This window comes from Episyrphus balteatus, chromosome 1 (assembly GCF_945859705.1).
Source record: "Episyrphus balteatus chromosome 1, idEpiBalt1.1, whole genome shotgun sequence".
Classification (NCBI taxonomy): Eukaryota; Metazoa; Arthropoda; class Insecta; order Diptera; family Syrphidae; genus Episyrphus; species Episyrphus balteatus.
In genome coordinates this window covers 173080120-173099191 of record NC_079134.1, presented here as the reverse complement: position 1 = coordinate 173099191, position 19072 = coordinate 173080120, and the positions used below count along the sequence as shown (strand labels likewise).

At 31.5% G+C, this 19072-nt stretch overlaps 2 protein-coding genes across 2 annotated transcripts; one reads left to right on the top strand and one right to left on the bottom strand.

Moving 5' to 3' along the window:
* Window positions 1-3124: 3124 nt before the first annotated feature.
* Window positions 3125-4876, bottom strand: LOC129907767 (probable peroxisomal acyl-coenzyme A oxidase 1). The gene is made up of 5 exons (XM_055984135.1): window positions 4724-4876; window positions 4371-4663; window positions 3910-4315; window positions 3341-3847; window positions 3125-3284 (listed from the first exon to the last, which is right to left on the bottom strand). Exons 1-5 carry the CDS (start codon window positions 4816-4818, stop codon window positions 3140-3142), a joined length of 1446 nt encoding a protein of 481 aa, XP_055840110.1. The 5' UTR covers window positions 4819-4876; the 3' UTR covers window positions 3125-3139.
* Window positions 4877-7673: 2797 nt separating this feature from the next.
* On the top strand, window positions 7674-14695 carry LOC129907763 (probable peroxisomal acyl-coenzyme A oxidase 1). The gene is made up of 8 exons (XM_055984115.1): window positions 7674-7890; window positions 11816-11978; window positions 12094-12386; window positions 12452-12857; window positions 13485-13994; window positions 14045-14150; window positions 14204-14353; window positions 14423-14695. Exons 1-8 carry the CDS (start codon window positions 7758-7760, stop codon window positions 14681-14683), a joined length of 2022 nt encoding a protein of 673 aa, XP_055840090.1. The 5' UTR covers window positions 7674-7757; the 3' UTR covers window positions 14684-14695.
* The last annotated feature ends 4377 nt before the right edge of the window (window positions 14696-19072 follow it).

The window sequence follows — 19072 nt, the reverse complement described above, 5'->3', positions numbered from 1 at the left end:
AAAAAATCATTAATATTCTCAAAAATAAAAAAAATTACAAAAAAATACGTATACGCCCGAGTGAACATTTTTTAAAGTAATCTCATGATATGAAAGACACTATGTTTTGACAAGACATATTTTCTCTAAAAATTCTATTAGAGGAAAAAAATGTTTTAAAAAAAATTGCGTATACGACCGAGTGTACAATTATATCAAAGTTTAAGTATGCCAACTAGAACCAGACAACTGTGACATCAGATTTTATTTTATAATTTGAATTCATATTAACAACTAGCTTCACGGCATATTCTCCTCCCCCTTCTTTTTATTTGTGTAATCATCAAAGAAACCCGTGCAGGACAGACTCAAAAGCCCTTTTGCACTACTTACATTGTCTACTTTGACTTTCTGACATTTTGTTGACTCAAACTGACTTTATTTGACTTTACGCATCACAGAAATTCCACCGTTCTCTTTTTTTTCCAATTTACACAGAGTTGCAGCGGCTACTGGTTGATTGTTCTGTGAATTTTTTTCCCAGGACTCGTGTTATTCCACTCACAGATACACACCATCAGCTACTGAAAGCGCTGCTTTTTTCAGTTCTAATTAAGCTTACTCAGATGGAGTATATGGTGGGAACAGCGATATAATCGCAAAAAAATCGGATTAACTACGTCACAGTGTTGGGTAGGATTTTTTTTTTTTTTTTTTTTTTCATTTTTCTCTTCGTCAACCAATTAGTCAAATAAAGTGTCTCGCATGTTTTTCAGACGAACTTGAAGCAAAAAAAAAAGTAATAAAAGTTTTATTTTTCTCTTGGCGTTTTTCTAGAAAAAAAAATAAGAAATTCAACTAATTAGTCGACGCGACTTTTCAATGAGGTGATTTAGCACCAAAAAAAAATAACAAACAAAATCTTTGAGTTTATGGTTTTTTGTTGAAAAGTCAAATGAAAGTCTTAATCCTTTCGAGATGCGGATTTATGGCAAACATCCTCACCCTTAAACAGGAATTGCTTTTGTTAAGAAAGAAAAATAATAACTAAAAAAAAACAAAACCTCTTAAAAAAGGAACCGTGCCAAAAAGATGAATTAAAAATTTTCCTCCTTCAATCTCATCTCATTTCACTACTCTATGCGCCACCCAGGATTAAATGAAAACTTTTCAGTCAACAATTTGGAGTTTTTTTTTTGTCTTGTTTGTTGCAGGAGGAGTTTTTAACTGCCAGCTAGCAAGTCTGCAGAGAGGCCCTCTCAACAAAAAGGCCAGTCGAAATGAAAAAAAAATTGTGGAATGAAGCGTAAAAGGCTTTAATAGGATAAAATGTAATTGAGTGCCTTTTTCCATTCACCATCCAGAGTAGATACTTTATTGTTTGTTGTTAGTTTTTTTTTATTTTTTTGAATGCCTGCAGCAGATAGGGAGTCTTTAAAAAAAAATTCAATCTTTAATGGAATGGAAAATATATCTCAACGGTGTATTTAAATTTGACTCCCTTTTTTCACTCTCTCTCTGTGCATTTGTGTACCTACTGCTTTTTTTTTTTTTGTTTGTTTAATGAACGAAATTAGTCTTTTTTGTATATTGCAATTAATTTAGTGGGCTTTTGTGCAATTTATTTACCTTTATTTGCATAGATTTTATAGATTAAAATGCTTTTTAATGTAAAACATATAATTTTTAATTGAATTAAAATGCTTTTAAAATTTTATGTTTAATTTGTTTTAATTTCACTTAAAATAAATTTGCATTATTTATTGCAATCCCCTTTTTATAAGTAATGCTCGTGGTTTTTTTTTTTTAAATAAAATAAGAATCACAAATCTTTTGATTGAATTGATTTGTTGCAAGCTATAGATTCTTGCTGTGACTTTGAGGAACTCGTATAATATGAATTATCATCGTGAGTGAACAAATGAAAACGGTTACAAACGGAATCAAAACTACCATAGAGTCCTCATAAAATCCTTAAGGTTCTGAATGATGTGTACCGTTAACAAAAAGAAGAAGAATTCGCAAAAACTAACATTGCCGCTAGATTTCTCATCCCCAAAAACATATAAAAACACTCCCTTATTGCGTTGATCTTAAAATCTATACTCCTATACTCAAAGCGGGTATAGGTAACGTTTAAGCTGATCAAGGGAATAGTTTTTTTTTTCAAATTAACTCGAAAAATATGCAACATATAGAAAAATTTATTAAGATAAAAGTTATAGAAATTCAAATTTACATACCTATATCATTTTTGTCAAAAATCAAAAATGCTTGTTTTTCCTTTAATCCAATATGGCGGTTTTAAGCTCTCCCCTCTACAGTCCTATGAAAAAAAAATTGCACGATCTAATTTTATCCATTTGAAATGTTTAATTCGACTGGGCTAAAAATATACCCATTAAAATACTGGTGTGCATCAGAAATTCATTTTATCTCCAAAATTCTTAATAGTTTGTAATAACAATCAATTTTATTAATAATAAGGAACATACGTTGTATTTTAACAAAATTTCTATAGAATAATAACAAAAAAAAATAATTAACAATTAAATTTTTTAACATTGTAATAAAGCTTCTTTGTATAAAAAAATATAGCATCATATACCTTTTTTAATAAATTCTGGAATAACCATTTAAAAATTTTAAATTTTTGATTTCAAAAATGGCTTTAAATATTTTTCAAATGACTTTTGAACTGGAATTTTATTCATTGGACTTTGCTGTGCCGAATCAAATATTCTTTCATAAATATTTCCATCATAAGATCCCAATACCGATTTCAATAAACGATCATGATAATCAAATCCATCAACAATAGCAACAGCATTTGGTCGAATTTTTGCCAATAATTTTTCTAAACGATCTTGAAGCTCGCAAATATCTTCTTCAGTTAGTGATATGAACTAAAAAAAATAAAGGAACATTTATTAAAAAAACTTATATTTTTTTTTTATTTTCAATTTATCTACCCTTAAAATATCAGCCATTTTTTTCAAACACAATCCAACTAAATATAGTTCCAAAAGATCGTTCAAAACGGGCCTATTATTTTCCGAAAACTTTATAGACTGAATTTGTTGCACAGCAGTATTGGCCATAAATGACCTGCCATGCATCTACAAAAACAGGCAGATATTTACAAAAACAGATACATATTTCAAAAACAAACAAAATTTTGATCTAAAATTGAACTTACTTCAGCTGCAGATGCCAATTCAATAGACGTTAGGTTGGAAGCTTCTTCGAAAATCATATTATTTCGTTTTCTTGCTTCCAAATGATCAAAAGCTATACGAATCTTACTGCAAAGACAGAAGAATAAAAAGTTTTCACACTGATTCTTAACCTACAAACTTACTTTGCAGCAACAAATTGTAGACTCTTCACCATACATTCCCACGATCCATCCCACTTCTGAAACTTCTTTACTTTAATAGCCTCATTCAAATACATAACCGTTGGAACAAGTTCACCTCCCTTTAAGGCTAAGGCCCAGGCCTTCATAAGGAACCTTGCGGTCTGCAGAAGCATCACAGTATTCTCACCTTCATAGGTCTTAGAAGCAGCAGCAAAATTGTAAACAATTGGCAAGCCTGAAGCAAGCATATAACCATGACCACCACAAGCCAATCGAAGGGTTTCCACCCCAGCCACTGCATCATGAGACGATACAGTCTTAAGGCAGCTGGCAAGAGCATGCATTTCAGCCAATCGAGAAAGATCACCTTTAAGAATTTCAGCTTGTACAGCTTTTAACATAGATGTGAGACAATCTGCGTTAAGCCTTAGAGCTAAGGCTTTAGCAATCTCAGGAAATAGCTTCATTTGCTGGGTAAGGTGGTCGATGATTTGATGTTCAGGTTCCCTGAAAAAAGATAGCAACTTACATAGATCATTTAATTATTGAACTTTTTAAAATAAACAGACTTGGGGTTAATTTTACTCTGCCTACGAACAGCGGAATAACGTATAGCTATGGTAGCTGCTCGGGCAAGTGACATGTAAGAGTGCATAACAATTGAAACTCGGACATTGACCATTGTAAAATAAGTTAGAACCGAAGCTGGAGACTTGACAAAAGTTCCATCTCGATGAAGTTGAGCGTTTTTCATCAACATATTTGTTCGGGGAATACGGAAATTCTCAAAACCTAGGTAACCGTTGTTGACAGTCTGGAAAGCCATTTTATTGCCAATTTCACCAATTTTTAAACCCGGAAGTGGCATATGAGTTTCTAAGTCCCTCAATTGAACTACAAACATTTGAATGCCATATGGCTTATCGTCGATGTAAAGTTGTGCTGCTACAACTGCATAGTTGGAAGTATGTCCCACTAAAATAAGCAGGGGCTTAACAAAAAGTTCGATTTTAGTATTTTATTTGCTTACATCCTCCAGGCCACCATTTATAAGCAGTTATCGTTGGTGAATGCAAAATAAACTCATCAGTTTTCCGATCAAAATCAGCTCTTGTCTCCAACCCACGCAAGAACGTTCCATGTCCTAGTTCAGTTTGGGCATAGGTGCCAATTATTTCGTAACTTTCAGCTTTTGGTACCCATTTTTGAATTTGTTCAGGAGTTCCTTGACTCTTAATAGTCGGTATAAACATATGGTTTTGAAGTAGGAAAGGATTTCCTTGTGGGGCTATATATCGGACTATTTCTCCCCCCAATGCACCACTTTTTGAGAAAAAAAAAAGATTAAAAAGACTTGAATTGATTCATTAAAAAAATTCTTACGGAAAAATATCAGTTGCATTTGGATCTTTTTCGTTTTGCAATTTCTTTAGCTTTTTAGCCAAAATTGTATATTTTTTCATAGCATTGTCGTTCATCTCCTGGTAGGACTGGTATTCAATTGGAACTTCATCTTCGTCCAAATCTGGATCATTCAATATTTTCTATAAAAAGAAAAAACAGCATTTAATTTTATTTTAAAACAAAAAGCACTTTGTATTTTTTGTATTTTATTGAAAAAACAATAAAATAATATTTGCGCAAGCTGTTTATAATAAAGAAAAGGACCTTTAAAATCATATTCTTTGATGTTCCTTCGTATTTGTCTTTTAATGTCTATGATTTATCTTTGGATAATCAATTTCAATTTTCATTGAAAAATTACGTTTTGATTGATTTTAAGACCAATCGGCGGGCACCCCCACATAGTAAGAACAATTAATTCTCAGGTAAGTTTTCAGGTGTTATCAATGCAAAAAGTTGTTCGATTCAGGGTTAATCCAATACTGTGTCATTTTGTTGTATCCTCATTTAAGTCTAAATGTTTAAAAAATAATAGACGAAGGTTGTAAAAACACGTAAAAACAAAAAATAAAGATGTTTCTTAGAAAAAAGTAGTTTTGGTTTTTTGTTAATTGATCGAATCCGGTTTTCTGTTTTTTGTTTAAAAAGAAAAGAACATTGAATTTCAAAAACTTAATTAGTACTTAATTACATTAAATTTTAAAATTTAGTTTGAAAAATTCAAAATTTTGATATTGGAAATTAATTTTTCAAAAACTATGGCTTATTTAATATTTGGATTGGGGACAAAATCCCGAAAACCGAAATCCCGAAAACCCAAAATCCCGAAAACCCCAAATCCCGAAAACCCAAAATCCCGAAAACCCAAAATCCCGAAAACCCAAAATCCCGAAAACCCAGAATCCCGAAAACCCAAAATCCCGAAAACTCAAAATCCCGAAAACCCAGATTCCCGAAAACCCAGAACCCCGAAAACCCAAAATCCAAAATCCCGAAAACCCAGAATCCCGAAAACCCAAAATCCCGAAAACTCAAAATCCCGAAAACCCAGATTCCCGAAAACCCAGAACCCCGAAAACCCAAAATCCCGAATGGGATCCCGAAATCCCGAAAAATTATATAAAATGAAAAATTTGTGCAAATTTTTCATTTTATAAAATTTTTCGGGGGGATACGGACAGAATCCCAAAATCCAAAATCCAGAAAGACCAAAATCCAGAAAACCCTAAACCCCGAAAACCCCAAATCCCGAAAACCCAAAATCCCGAAAACCCAAGATCTCGAAAACCCAGGATTTCGGTTTCGAAAACAATCCTAAGTGTGAAATTAAGGTGTTATTACTTAAAAAACAATATAAGTTTATGATTCCGTTAATATCTCTTTTTTACATGATTTCAAGTTCTTATTGTGATTTCAGCAGTGTTTTGTAATGATTGAGTTAAATTTAAAAATCGTTGAACTAAAATCAAAAGAATTATGAGTTTTAGTATTTAATTTATAATAATTGTCTGTTCAAATTGTTTTTAATTGCTTTTAATTTTATGTTTCAGTTAAAATTTCAGTGAAACACAGTTGTGAAGAGTTTTTTATTTTTTCTGTTTTTTTTTTCCGGGATTTTGGCCTTTCTGGATTTTGGGTTTTCGGGATTTTGATTTTTCGGGATTCTGGGTTTTCGGGATTTTGGGTTTTCTGGTTTTCGGGATTTAGGGTTTTCTTGATTTTGGATTTCGGGATTCTGTCCGTCTCCCTTAATTTTTTTATAAATGACGACCAGCATAGGTGTAACCGTTGATTTTTCATAATTTTTTTTTTACAAATTACCTAAGTCTTTTTTAAATTGCAATTCCCGGTAAACGAGGGGGAAAAGAGCCACCCCTCCAGTACGATTTTTTCTTGTTGGCCCAATCTTTACGCTCTAGCTTTTTGGCAAATTCCTCCTGAATCACCCTGTATAGTACCTAAATCGCTAGTAAAAAGTATATCTCAAAATTGAGGCAACCCTAACCCTTTGACGACCTGTACATTTTTGGAAAAGCAACCCAATCCATCCGTTTTTGTATTATTCTTCGCCGAATTTTCGAGTATCTTTGTTTTTTTAACAAGTCTACATATTTTAAACGAAACAAATTATAAACAACATTGAATATTAAAAAACAAAAGATAAACAATGTAATTAGCTTTCGTATTAAAAACCTCCCTGAATGCCTTAGAATTAAATATATAAAATTTGGAGGTAGATAATATTGTTTATAACTTATAAGTTTTAATTACCTGACCATGTATGTATGTATGTACATACAAATATGTAGGTTGTAGGTATAATATGATTTTTTTAGAAATCTAATTCTAGTTTACATTTTATTAATAATAATAAATTAATGAATATCACGAAACAAAGATATTTAAAAAATTAACTTAAAGATAAAATTTCATTATTAAATAACTAGTTTCAACATTGTAAAGGCTTATCAAAATTTTGTAGCTGCCGATTATTGGGAGATTCTCAATTTATTTAAGAATTTCAAATTTGTATGGCAATATAAGACTATAGTTTGATGTATTGCAACACTGCAAGTAACAAATTAAATGACTAAAGTCTGCATTCCAAAGGTCGACAAATTTAGTTAATAATTTTAATATTATTTGCCAATCTTGTGCACCCCCGAAAAATAAAGGAAAAACATTCAATCTCTCAAACTTTATTAACCATTTCACTCGTCGGGAATACTATCTCTATCTTAATCTCATTTTGCATTTTGTGCGTTTTTGCACAGATTATAAGCTTTTTAAAGTTAAAATCTAGAGCTTTTTTGTCTTTAAAGCAGAGAAACCACACTCTTTCTTGTGTGAAATTAACATCATTATTGTCGCTTCATTCTACTTCAAGACTTCATAGAGGTTGCACAAACGCCATTAGTGATCGTCAGCATTATTTCTACTTAATTATTTTGTATACCTTTTTTTATTTCATTAAACCTCTTTTTACATTTTTTATAAAAGAATATAAGTTAAAATGCCAACTACATTGCCTAATAAAATAAATCCCGACATTGCAAAAGAACGTGAAGCTGCTAGTTTTAACATTGAAGAATTTGCTTGTTGGTTTCATGAAGGTGCCCAAAAGCTCAAAAAGCAGCGTGAAATTGGTATGTTTATATGTACTTGTTTTTATTTTCAATCAAAACAATTAAGTACAAAGTTCTCGTTTATTTATTTGCGATATAAAAAGTAAATCAATAAATTGAACGTAAAGTGTTAAAGTGGTTTTTGTTAAATTTAATTTGTGCATAGACTTTAAATAATAATTGTTTCAACTTCAGGTACATTTAGTTAATTATATTTATAGGTACCTATTTCAGATTTGTAATTCAAACTTAAGGCATGACTAAGGTAGCAAAACGATCGGTACAAAAAGACTAGCTTAACAATAAACAAAATTTGTAATTTTTTTAGTAAATTTGAAATTTTTTACTTTTTCAATTTTGTTGAACATTTTTAATTTTCAAATTAAAACCTTAATAGCAAGATTATATCCTCAAAATAGACAATTGGTAGGTATTCAAGGTATTTTAATTTTTTGTTTTTTTTGGTATGTCATTCAAATTCAATCCAATAGCTGTAAGCTATATGCAAATTAATTGGGGAGGTAAAGTACCTTCAAAGCATTTTCTACAAAGAAAATACCAAAAACCTGTAGGTACTCCAAAATTGTTTTGATAATGAAAAAAAGTGCTAATTTTTTTTTCATTTTTTCTTTTATAATTCACCGAATTTTGGAATACAGAATTTTGAATTTACAAAATTTTAAAATACCGAATTTTGAATTTACAGAATTTTGGAATATAGAAATTTGAAATCCGAATTTTGACACCAACCCGTTCATTTTTTAACTACAGAGGGTTTCATAATTATAAACCGGTTTTAGAAATCGTTAATTCAGTTGCCGATTTTAAAAATTTTAAGAATGTGAATAAAAAACCGAAACTCGTAATAATTGTATAACCTTTCATAAGAATCAAATCAAAAATACCTTCTCTCTTTTTTGAGGTTCGATCAAGATTTTTTCAAGTATTGGTTCATTAATTTGTCAACTTGTACCAAAACGATCACTCAAGCAATTTAGTTCAAACATGGCAGTGATGTTTTTTTTTTTTGGGATTCCATAGATATGAAAATGAATTTTTTAGGACCAAAATTAGCCTACCAAAACGAAAAAGCTTGATTTTCTCAAAAAACCGGTGGAACGATTTTCATTTTTGATTTGAAAAACCTGTGTACTTATGTCGTTTTCTTTCACTCCAATGAGAGTACCCTTTTAGTACTTATTTTTGCACTTTTGAAGGTTTTGTGTTCTTTGACGCTACAAAATTGTTAAAAAAAAATTACTCCGGAGTAATTTTAGTACTACGAAGTACCCCGGATTTACTCCACATTTTTAGTCAGATTTACACCGATTTGCACACACACTTATGAATTTGAAGTTTGACATTTTAAAATTTTGTTTGAAAAGTGGAATGCGAAAAGTTTTTTTTTTCAAACTCTGTTGTTATTAACAAAAACAACCATTATGAATATATTTTCTATTGTATTATATTCCGCCAGATATATTTCTTCCATTTTGTTTGTTTATTCTTCACTTTTTCCAAAATGAAATTGAAAACCGAATAAAAAAAATTTTCAGCCAGTGTTCTTCATCAATAACAACAAAAAATCCTGTGCCATATAGCAAAAAAATTAGGCTGAAAACCCCGATCAGAAGCGTAATGAAAAATATACCAAAAGTAAAACTAAGTGCGCTTCTACACGAAGAAGCAAAGCGCGAGACGCACATAAGAGGAAGAGAGAAATAAAGTTCGAAAAAAAGGGAAGGAAGATTTTCTACCGTGAGTCTCCGGTAAAAAATTTTGTGACTCTTTTTGACGTTTCTCTTTGATCTTGTTCTTTTTTTTGCTGTTCTGTTTTATTTTATTTCGTCGGTCGCGCAGTCTTCTTCGTCGGTTGTGTATCATTTGCGTGTATAGTAACGTTTTTAATTTATTCAAAAGTTTTCGTTGCACATAGACCCCACTGGAGTTGTTTGTTTTTTGTACATTTTGGTGTTTTTTTTTTAGAATTAAAATACATAGTCTGCTTCTACACGAAGACGAAGAGGCACAAGATGCACATAAGAGCAAAGGAGAAATCGATCTTTCTCTCTCTTTTGTTCTTTATGTGCATCTTGTGCTTCTACGTCTTCCTGTAGCAGTCATCATACGAAAACAAGAACAAAATATAACCAAAGAAAATAGCTGTCAAATTTGCGTCTTCAAAAAAATACTACGTGTAGAAGCGCGCCACCGAAAGGAAAATCAAAAGGAAATTTAAAGATAATTTCTGCGCCTTGCGTCTTCGTGTAGAAGCATAGGGGAGAGTGGCGGACAGTGAGACGGTGCAAACAGTGAGACAATCCATTTTTCTCTTTTCTGAAAATAAGCACAGTAACGTTAGTTTGGGTCAAAACGTTTATTTCCCCGTCTGCGTCTTTTAATTTTGTCCCGACTTAATTAAAGCTGTCCATTTTCCCCCGCCGTAAAATATCACACAAAATCAGGTGAAAGTAGTTTTTGGAGTGTTATAAAAAGAGTGTATAACACAAAAAAATCTGGTTAGTGGACAGAACTTTTTTTACATATGTATTATATTTATATGTTCTTTCATAAAAAAATATCATTGAATTAGAATTCCTTCTCTTTTTTTGTAATTTTATATTTTTCCGAAAAATGACAAAAAGTAAACAGTGAGACATTATTAAAAAGCAAACAGTGAGACATAGGTTTTTTAAAAAGCAAACAGTGAGACATATAGATTTTAAAAAAATCTATTATTTTAGCATGACTTCAAAATGATTTCGTATTGTTTTTTCTTTCATTTTTTTTTGGCTTTTTGTTTTTTTTTTTTTTGAATAAATGGGTTAAAGTAACATAAATTAATTAAGTATATACTTGTCAATTACCTAATTATTTGACGTTTTCGTTATTTTTTTTTTCACCTAAGAATGTCTCACTGATCGCACCCCTTTCAAACAGTGAGACGTTTTGACTTTTTCTACATTTTAGTCCAATGTGATGCCCTCATTCATTCTTAAACTATAAGTTTTTTTGCAACATTAAGATAAAATATGTCTTAAACTAACTTCAAAGTTTCGTTAAGCTATCTCGAAAACATTCTAAGATATACCAATTTAAAAAAAGGGTGTCTCACTGTCCGCCACTCTCCCCTACTTATCAACGAACGCAAATTTTTTTTTTTTTTTTTTCAATTCATAAAATTTTTCACTATTTTTTTCATTGAAATTATCCATTTTTGCCTTGTCACACCCACTCAATTACAAAAAAAAAAAATTACTCTCATTATGTTCTTTCAGTCCAGAAAAAGGAGTACAAATTTAGAGTACTCCTTAATAGAGTGAAAGAAAACGACATTAGGCAACTTAAAACAAGCAAATTAACTAATAAAATAAGTCTATAATTTTTTGCGTGTTAAAGGGTATTTTTTTAGGTGTACAACAGTAGTACAACAGTAATGGTACGCTATTGAAATTGCAGCACTTATGTTTCTTTTGAGATTATGATTTATTACTGAATTTACTTCCACCAAAAAAAATTCTATCTACCAAATTTCATTAGAGATCCCCAATCATCAATTTTTTTCCAATAAAAATACACCCTTTATTCTTTTAGACACTTTATGTTCTTGCTTTTTATCTCAAAAGTAATATAATAATTGCTGAATTTCAATAGAATACCATTATTATTACTAAGGTTTTGCAATAGACCTACATTTTTTTAAGCTAAAAAAAAACACCCTTTTCACAAGAAAAAAAAATTTATAATTTTTATAGATACATTTTTTTCGTAATTTCCATGCGGAAATTTATAGCGGATTTTCCTTTTTTCCCAACAAAAACAAAAAAACACCCTTTTACCTTAACATTTTTATAGACTGTTTATGTTTAGATTCTTGGTTTTGGTTCCTGTGGTAAATGAAACATTTTTAACAATTTTTATTGGGGTAAAATCTTTGCCATTTCAGTGGAAGAAATATTTACCGATCCCGAATTCGACGAAAAAACTGCTCCAGATTATTTATCTTACCAAGACCAATATGACGAAGCAATCAAACGATGTACTTTACTAGCAAAAAAACTTGAGGAAATGCAAAATAGAAGGAATCCTGGGGGAAGTGACATTTATCCGTGAGTTTGATTTTCTTTCACCTCAATTATTTAATTTGTTTCACTGTTCTTACTTGCCATCGAACTAGGCCTTAAAATCTTTAAAAGCCAAATTTTCTCAAATTCAACATTTCAGTGAACAATTAATTGGAGGCGTTGGATACGCACTCATGCCTTACGGAGCACCATTTTTCCTCCATTTCACTATGTTTATTCCAACAATCGAAAAACAAGGTAATTCTGAACAAGTTGAAAAATGGTTGCCACTAGCCAAAAATTGTAAAATTCTTGGAACATATGCCCAAACTGAATTGAGTCATGGAACTTTTATCCGTGGAATACAAACACGTGCTGAATATGATCCTGCCACAGAGGAATTTATCCTCAACAGTCCTTCGAAAACAGCCTACAAATGGTGGCCAGGAGCAAGTAAGTATATTTTTTTTTTTTTTTTTTCAATTAATTTGATCGATCTGTTTAATTCAAACCTTTAGTGGGTCACACGGTAAACTATGCCATTGTTGTTGCTCAACTTTATATAAAAGACAAACACCATGGAATACAACTTTTTTTGGTTCAACTTCGTGATGAGGAAACCCATATGCCTTTGCCTGGTGTTGATGTTGGAGACATTGGCAATAAACTTGGTCTTAGGGGCATTAATAATGGATATGTAGGGTTTAAAAATGTCCGTATTCCCCGGATGAATATGTTGATGAGATTCGCTCAAGTTGATCCTGATGGAACTTTTATAAGTTCCCCAGCGGCAGTTTTGTCATATTGGACTATGGTGTCTGTAAGAGTTTTGATAGTCCATCAATCAAGCGGATTTCTTACTTTAGGTTCAACTATTGCGACTCGTTATGCAGCTGTTCGTCGACAAGGTCTCATCAATCCAAAGTAAGTTCTTAAACCTTAACCTTTTATTTCTAATGTCGTTTTCTATTGACTTTTGAGATTTTTGTGTAAAATTCTCAGATTTTCCACCGCAAATAGAATATGAAATCTAGTTTTGTAATTGTGTGCGAAATCTGTGCGTATAAAAAAAATAAAACAACAACAAATGTTCAGACAAATGTCAAACAGAGGTGTGTGTGTGAAAGTGCGTGTGTTTGTATGCGTGAATCTTGATAAAAATCCAGAATCAGATTCTTGAATCTCAGATTCATTTTTTTGTCATTTTTTTGAATCTCAAGACGCAAATAGATCATGAAATCTGAGATTTGTCCACTATTTCCCCTCTTCACCCCCCCCTTTCATCTGTCAAATTCACAAATCTCATTCTGAGATTCGTCAATAGAAAACGACATAAGACAAAAGTACGTAAATTGGCGAATCAATGTAACTGCTCAACTTGTATAAAGTTTCTGTAAAGCTTGTATAAATCTTCTGTAAAGCTTGTATAAAGCTTCGATATAACTTGCATAAAGCTTCTTTAAAGCTTTATACAAACAAAGTTTTTAGTTGGGTAATCTCAAACCAACATAAACATCTAACAATTTGCTAAAAAAAAATGTCTTCCACCAGAGATCCAGAACATCAAATTTTGGACCATGTTACTCAGCAACTCAAACTTTTCCCAGAAATTTCCAAAGGCATTGCTTTCAAACTAGGAGCTAATTACTTGTATGAAATGTATAACCAAGTTACCAAAGAAATCAATGAAGGAAAATTTGATCGATTGGCTGAGGTTCATGCTCTTTCTGCATGCCTAAAATCCATTTCAACAACTGACTCGAGTGCTGGAGTTGAAACACTCCGTTTAGCCTGTGGAGGTCATGGTTACACAATGGCTTCTAACTTGCCAAACCTTTATAGTTTAGCAACAGCAGCATCAACTTATGAAGGAGAGAATACTGTGCTGCTGTTGCAAACTGCAAGGTTTTTAATGAAATCCTGGTCAATGGCAATGAAAGGAGACAAATTGCCACCAACTGTGGCTTATATTGAAGATTCTCTAAGACTGACAAATGGATTTCCTAAATGGAATTACTCATTTGAATGTATGGTTAAGGCTCTTCAGTTTACTGCAGCTAAGTGAGTTGTCGAATGAGAAGTTTTCTTTTAATTCAATTTTAACATTTTAGCAAAGTTTGTTTGGCATATAATCATATGGCAGAGAGAAAGAAACGAGGAATGACTCCTGAGGAAGCAGCAGATTCAACTTCAATTGAGCTTGTTCAAGCTGCTGATGTATGACTTTTTTTCTACAAGTTTTTCATGAATAATTATAATCATTTTCTTAGCTTCATGGACGTTCATTTTTAGCGACAACAGCTTGGCAAAAACTTGTCGACATAGGTCCTCATTCCAAGTCACTTAAAGAAGTCTTATTAGATGTTCTTGAGTTATATTTAGTGAATGCATGTCTGAGAAATATGGCTGATATTCTTAGGGTAACTATCAAATATTTTTAACTTAATGAGTAGATTTTCGAAAAGACCACATTTTTGTTTTTTTTTCAGTTCATCAGTTTAACAGAACAAGACTTAAAAGAATTGCAAACAAAATTAGAACAAGTATTACATCGAATTCGACCAAATGCTGTAGCAATAGTGGATGGTTTTGATTATCATGATAGAATTTTGAATTCAGTTTTGGGATCTTATGATGGTAATGCTTATGAAAGGATATTTGACGCAGCACAAAAGAGTCCACTGAATAAAGTACCTGTCCAGAAATCGTTCCATACGTACTTGAAACCGTTCATGAAGTCTAATATGTAAAACTTTGTTGTTTTTTTTTTTTTTGGTTTTTGTTAACTGTACCTATGTATACAAACATTTGTAAATATTTTTTTAATAAAGCCAGGTATGATGTATTTTTAATAGCTTTTTTTTCATTTACAATTCTATGGGAATTAATTTACAGAAATCTTCATGTCTCCAAAATTATTCAGAGAAGATTAAGACTTTTAAATTGTTTGGTGAAATATCCTCTAGAAGTAGGTACTCTAAAATGATTTATGCTGACGAATTCATTTTAAGTTGTTGATATTTTAGATACCTTCAGTTTGAAACACCCAGAGAGCTCTAATGCTCTAGCCATACTAGACAGCTATGAAAAGATCAAAACCAGTACCAAAATAAGCTACTGACTTAAACACGCCATTTTCCAAAAAAAAAAAATAATAATAATAAATTGGTGTATACTTCTTATATTTCTTAGCTTACATATCCATATACATAATTCCTTCCTTTGTATTGGCAAATACAAACCAAAAATAAAATGCATTAACGTAACGGTTTTGAAAGTTTGTCTTAATTTTATAATAAAGGTTACTAAAACGATTTTGTACAATAATTTTCGTTGTTATCTAATGGCGTTTTCATTCACTCTATTTTGGGAGTATATTGTATATTCTTCTTCCTTTTCTCGGCGCTGTTATCATCTCCATGTCGAGATCATAACTGTTGAAATAAAAATTTTGCAGTAGTTTTTAATTTTTGTTACTCTTAAGGGTAATATTATATCTATTATTACTACGGTGACCATCCGTCCCGGTTTACCCGGGACTGTCCCGTATTTCTACAGCTTGTCCCGGGTTTTTATTTAAGAAACCCGGGACGTATAAGTGTCCCGTATTTTGTAATTTGTCCCGTGATTGTCCCGTATTTGAACATTCTCTGATTTTTGTATTCAATATTTTAAATACTTTGTACGGAAAACAAGAAAACAGTGGCTGGAAATTAAATACGCTTCTGAAGCAAAACGAACATTTTTCTAAGTCTCCAAAGTCAAAAAACTTTTGCTGCAAGAAAAATTACCTGTACAAATAAGTGGGAGTGACAAACGATTGAAAAATCTCTATATATTCCAGCACAGGTAAGAATTTCGTTACCTATGCTGCGTATTGTGCAACGAAAAGCAAAATTTTCGTTTGCGATTTCATTGTGCTGGTTTTGTACGAAAATTTTCGTTTCGCCTCTAGACTAGGTATTAGTTTTTTTAAAAGTTCGTCAATTATTTAGTTCCAGCTTCTGTTTGTCAGGTTGCTACACCATGTTTTCGAATAAAGAACAACATATGGAAGAGTAAAGAACCCCAACCCAAATTAGTTTCAAAACTTTTAAGGAAATGTTAAAAGTTGTGTTAAAGATCATACAATTTCAAAATCACCATGTTTTCGAACAAAGAACAACATATGGAAGAGTAAAGAACCCCAACCCAAATTAGTTTCAAAACTTTTAAGGAAATGTTAAAAGTTGTGTAAAAGATCATACAATTTCAAAATCATTTAAAATAAAATTAAAATGTCTCTCCCGATATTAATTTTTTTATTGAAAAATCAATATTTTCAAAACGATCCAACTAATTTTTTATCTGTCCCGGGTTTCGCTTCCAGAAATATGGTCACCGTAATTATTACAGAACGGTTACTTTCTATATTTAAAAAAAAAATCAATTTCCCTTTTAGGGAATCTCTGAAAACCCTAAACTACCAAGTATGAAGCAAATTGCTAAATTGGTTTGGCGAGTAACTCGAGATATAGACAGACAGACAAACAGAATCCTTAAACTTGTTTAAGTTTAAATCCTTAACTTCCCCTTTCCTCCTGGGGAGCCCCGGTATAACCAATATCATACTTCTTTGCATTTATCTAAAAACTCTGGGTCTCAGGAGGATGACAGGTGGTTGTACTTTATTTATTTTTATTGAACTATAAAAATTTATATCCCAACAAAAGATGACTCTTCAAACTAAATCATCTATGCGAGTTATGTGTTTGAATTTCAAAGTTCAAAATTTTGTTGTTTAATCGATCAATTTTTATTTGAAACATACACTTCGCGTCACTTGAATAGAAACAACATTTTTTCTTTAGAAAAAAGCGATTGGCGCTTTGGTGAGGTAACTTAGTAGATTTTTTGGTTTTGCATTTTCAAAGAGGAACTTTTAACAAACAATGTTCTAAAAACAAAAAACCCAAAACAGAAACCGTATGGCTTCTAGTTGCGTTTTTTCGCATTACCTGACAAAAAACAGTGTTTTTTTTGCGTCACTTGAATAGAAACAAGCTCTTAAATTAGATAAAAATGATGAAAAATCATGGAAAACACTAATTATAGTAAAGCAATATTAAGCTTTGACATTATTTGCACATTATAACCAATTATGGGCTACGAGCTACCAATAGGCACCACAGAAAATGCATAAATAGCAGCTAACATTGGAAATGCACCTGCACTATGCAAAATCGAGAAAGATATTGGAAAATTTGCCAAATTTGGATGAGATAATTTTTAAAATATCGTAAACTAGTGATCAAATCAAAAAATAAGACAGGTGAGACCCAAGTCACGAGCAGAGAAAAAAATAACTTAAAAACTAGCAGCAATTTTCTTCACTTTGCCGTTAAAATCGGTCAAAAACGTGGTGTTAGTGCGATGGAAACGTGTTGGTTTGTTCCATCCTGGAAGTTATAAAAGGTGCACAACATTAAAAAAGCCTCAAAATGCAAAATAACAACATTTTAAGTTCTACTAAGATTACAAAAAAGTTAACTATTTTATAGTTGCATTCGAACTGAAAAGTGGTGAGGTAAAGAGTGGTTTTTCAAAGGAGAACATACCAACTCAGATGGACCACGTTAATATTAGCCCTATTTCATTGGTTTATAAAAGAATAACCTTTATCGCATCGTCAATAAAGGGCACTAAAATGTGTTATAGTAATACGATTTGTTTTTATGATGTGCAATAGCAAAATTGAAGCTTCACGCTTCAAAAACAGATGCTTACTTTTACAAAGAAATAATGGTAGAAGCTCTTGGCAAGTTTAGGAACGTGGAAGAACAACTGTCTTAGAGATTGCACAAGGATAGTTCAAGAAAAAACAACGCAATAAAAACAAAACAGATGCATTCCGTATAAAAACGAAAGTTTATTTCACTTATTCAATCCTTAAATAGTAGAAAATGTCATTTTCTTAGTTTGTAAGAAGTTACCAAACACTTTTATCACTTTCTCCAATTAGGTCCACGATTGTGTACAGTAGAAGTGCATTTTCAATGTTAAATTCTATTTATGCATTTTCTGTGGTGCCTATTGGTAGCTCGTAGCCCATAATTGGTTATAATGTGCAAATAATGTCAAAGAATAATATTGCTTTACTATAATTGGTGTTTTTCATGATTTTTCTTCATTTTTATCTAATTTAAGAGCTTGTTTCTATTCAAGTGACGCAAAAAAAACACTGTTTTTTGTGAGGTATTGCGAAAAAACGCAACTAGAAGCCATACGGTTTCTGTTTTGGGTTTTTTGTTTTTACAACATTGTTTGTTAAAAGTTCCTCTTTGAAAATGCAAAACCAAAAATCTACTTAGTTACCTCACCAAAGCGCCAATCGCTTTTTCCTAAAGAAAAAATGTTGTTTCTATTCAAGTGACGCGAAGTGTAATTTATAATTTTGTTTTCTTTTTAAAGTTGAAAGTTGAATTGTATTATTGGTAAACGTTCGGGTATTTCGCACCCACTTTTTTTTCAATAGTTCCTTTTTTTCGTTTTTAATTTGGTTCAATTTTCACCCTTATAACTACGAAAAATCCTATAAAATACTAATTTGCTGTTTGTTTCATGCTTTTAATTTGACAGCAATATCGTCTTCTAGCTCTATGAGATGCACAATGCACTTTACCACGCCAATCGTACCAGAATGCGGACGGGAAGACCTGCGGTTTTCGTAACTACTAATAGCCCTCTTTAACTTCCAATTTGAAATTTTCTTAAGCTCGATGAGTTGAGTGTTCTGCAGTGGCAGCCCGGTCTAATACTTTTTGAATGGTAAAACATCCAAGGAAAACTGTTTCGTTTTTGTTTTCGCATTAATAGATAACATATATTTTGAATCAAAAATGTAATTGTTTTTCCTTCAAAATATTCTGCAAGAAATTTTAAATTATCATCTTTTAAATTATCGTTTTATTTTTTATTAAGGATCTCAATTTTGTATTTTTCGTTAAAGTTCAACTACACTCATACATATCTTCTAAAAATTCAATCCTTAACAACAAGAATAAAGCAAATTTGAACAAAAGTAACGGCAGATTTGTCTATGGAATGCACAAATAGGGAACCAAGTTTATAGATAATTTGAAAAATTAAAAACAACAAAA

What these genes read in the sequence shown, in the direction of transcription:
- LOC129907767 (XM_055984135.1), bottom strand. Translation starts at nt 4,818, where the DNA reads ATGAACGACAATGCTATGAAAAAATATACAATTTTGGCTAAAAAGCTA. An exon ending in TAAATGGTGGCCTGGAGGAT is followed by an intron (nt 4,316 to 4,370) that starts GTAAGCAAATAA and finishes TGCTTATTTTAG; the next exon opens with TGGGACATACTTCCAACTAT. An exon ending in CTACAATTTGTTGCTGCAAA is followed by an intron (nt 3,285 to 3,340) that starts GTAAGTTTGTAG and finishes CTGTCTTTGCAG; the next exon opens with TAAGATTCGTATAGCTTTTG.
- LOC129907763 (XM_055984115.1), top strand. Translation starts at nt 7,758, where the DNA reads ATGCCAACTACATTGCCTAATAAAATAAATCCCGACATTGCAAAAGAA. An exon ending in CTTCAGTTTACTGCAGCTAA is followed by an intron (nt 13,995 to 14,044) that starts GTGAGTTGTCGA and finishes TTAACATTTTAG; the next exon opens with CAAAGTTTGTTTGGCATATA. An exon ending in AGCTTGTTCAAGCTGCTGAT is followed by an intron (nt 14,151 to 14,203) that starts GTATGACTTTTT and finishes TCATTTTCTTAG; the next exon opens with CTTCATGGACGTTCATTTTT.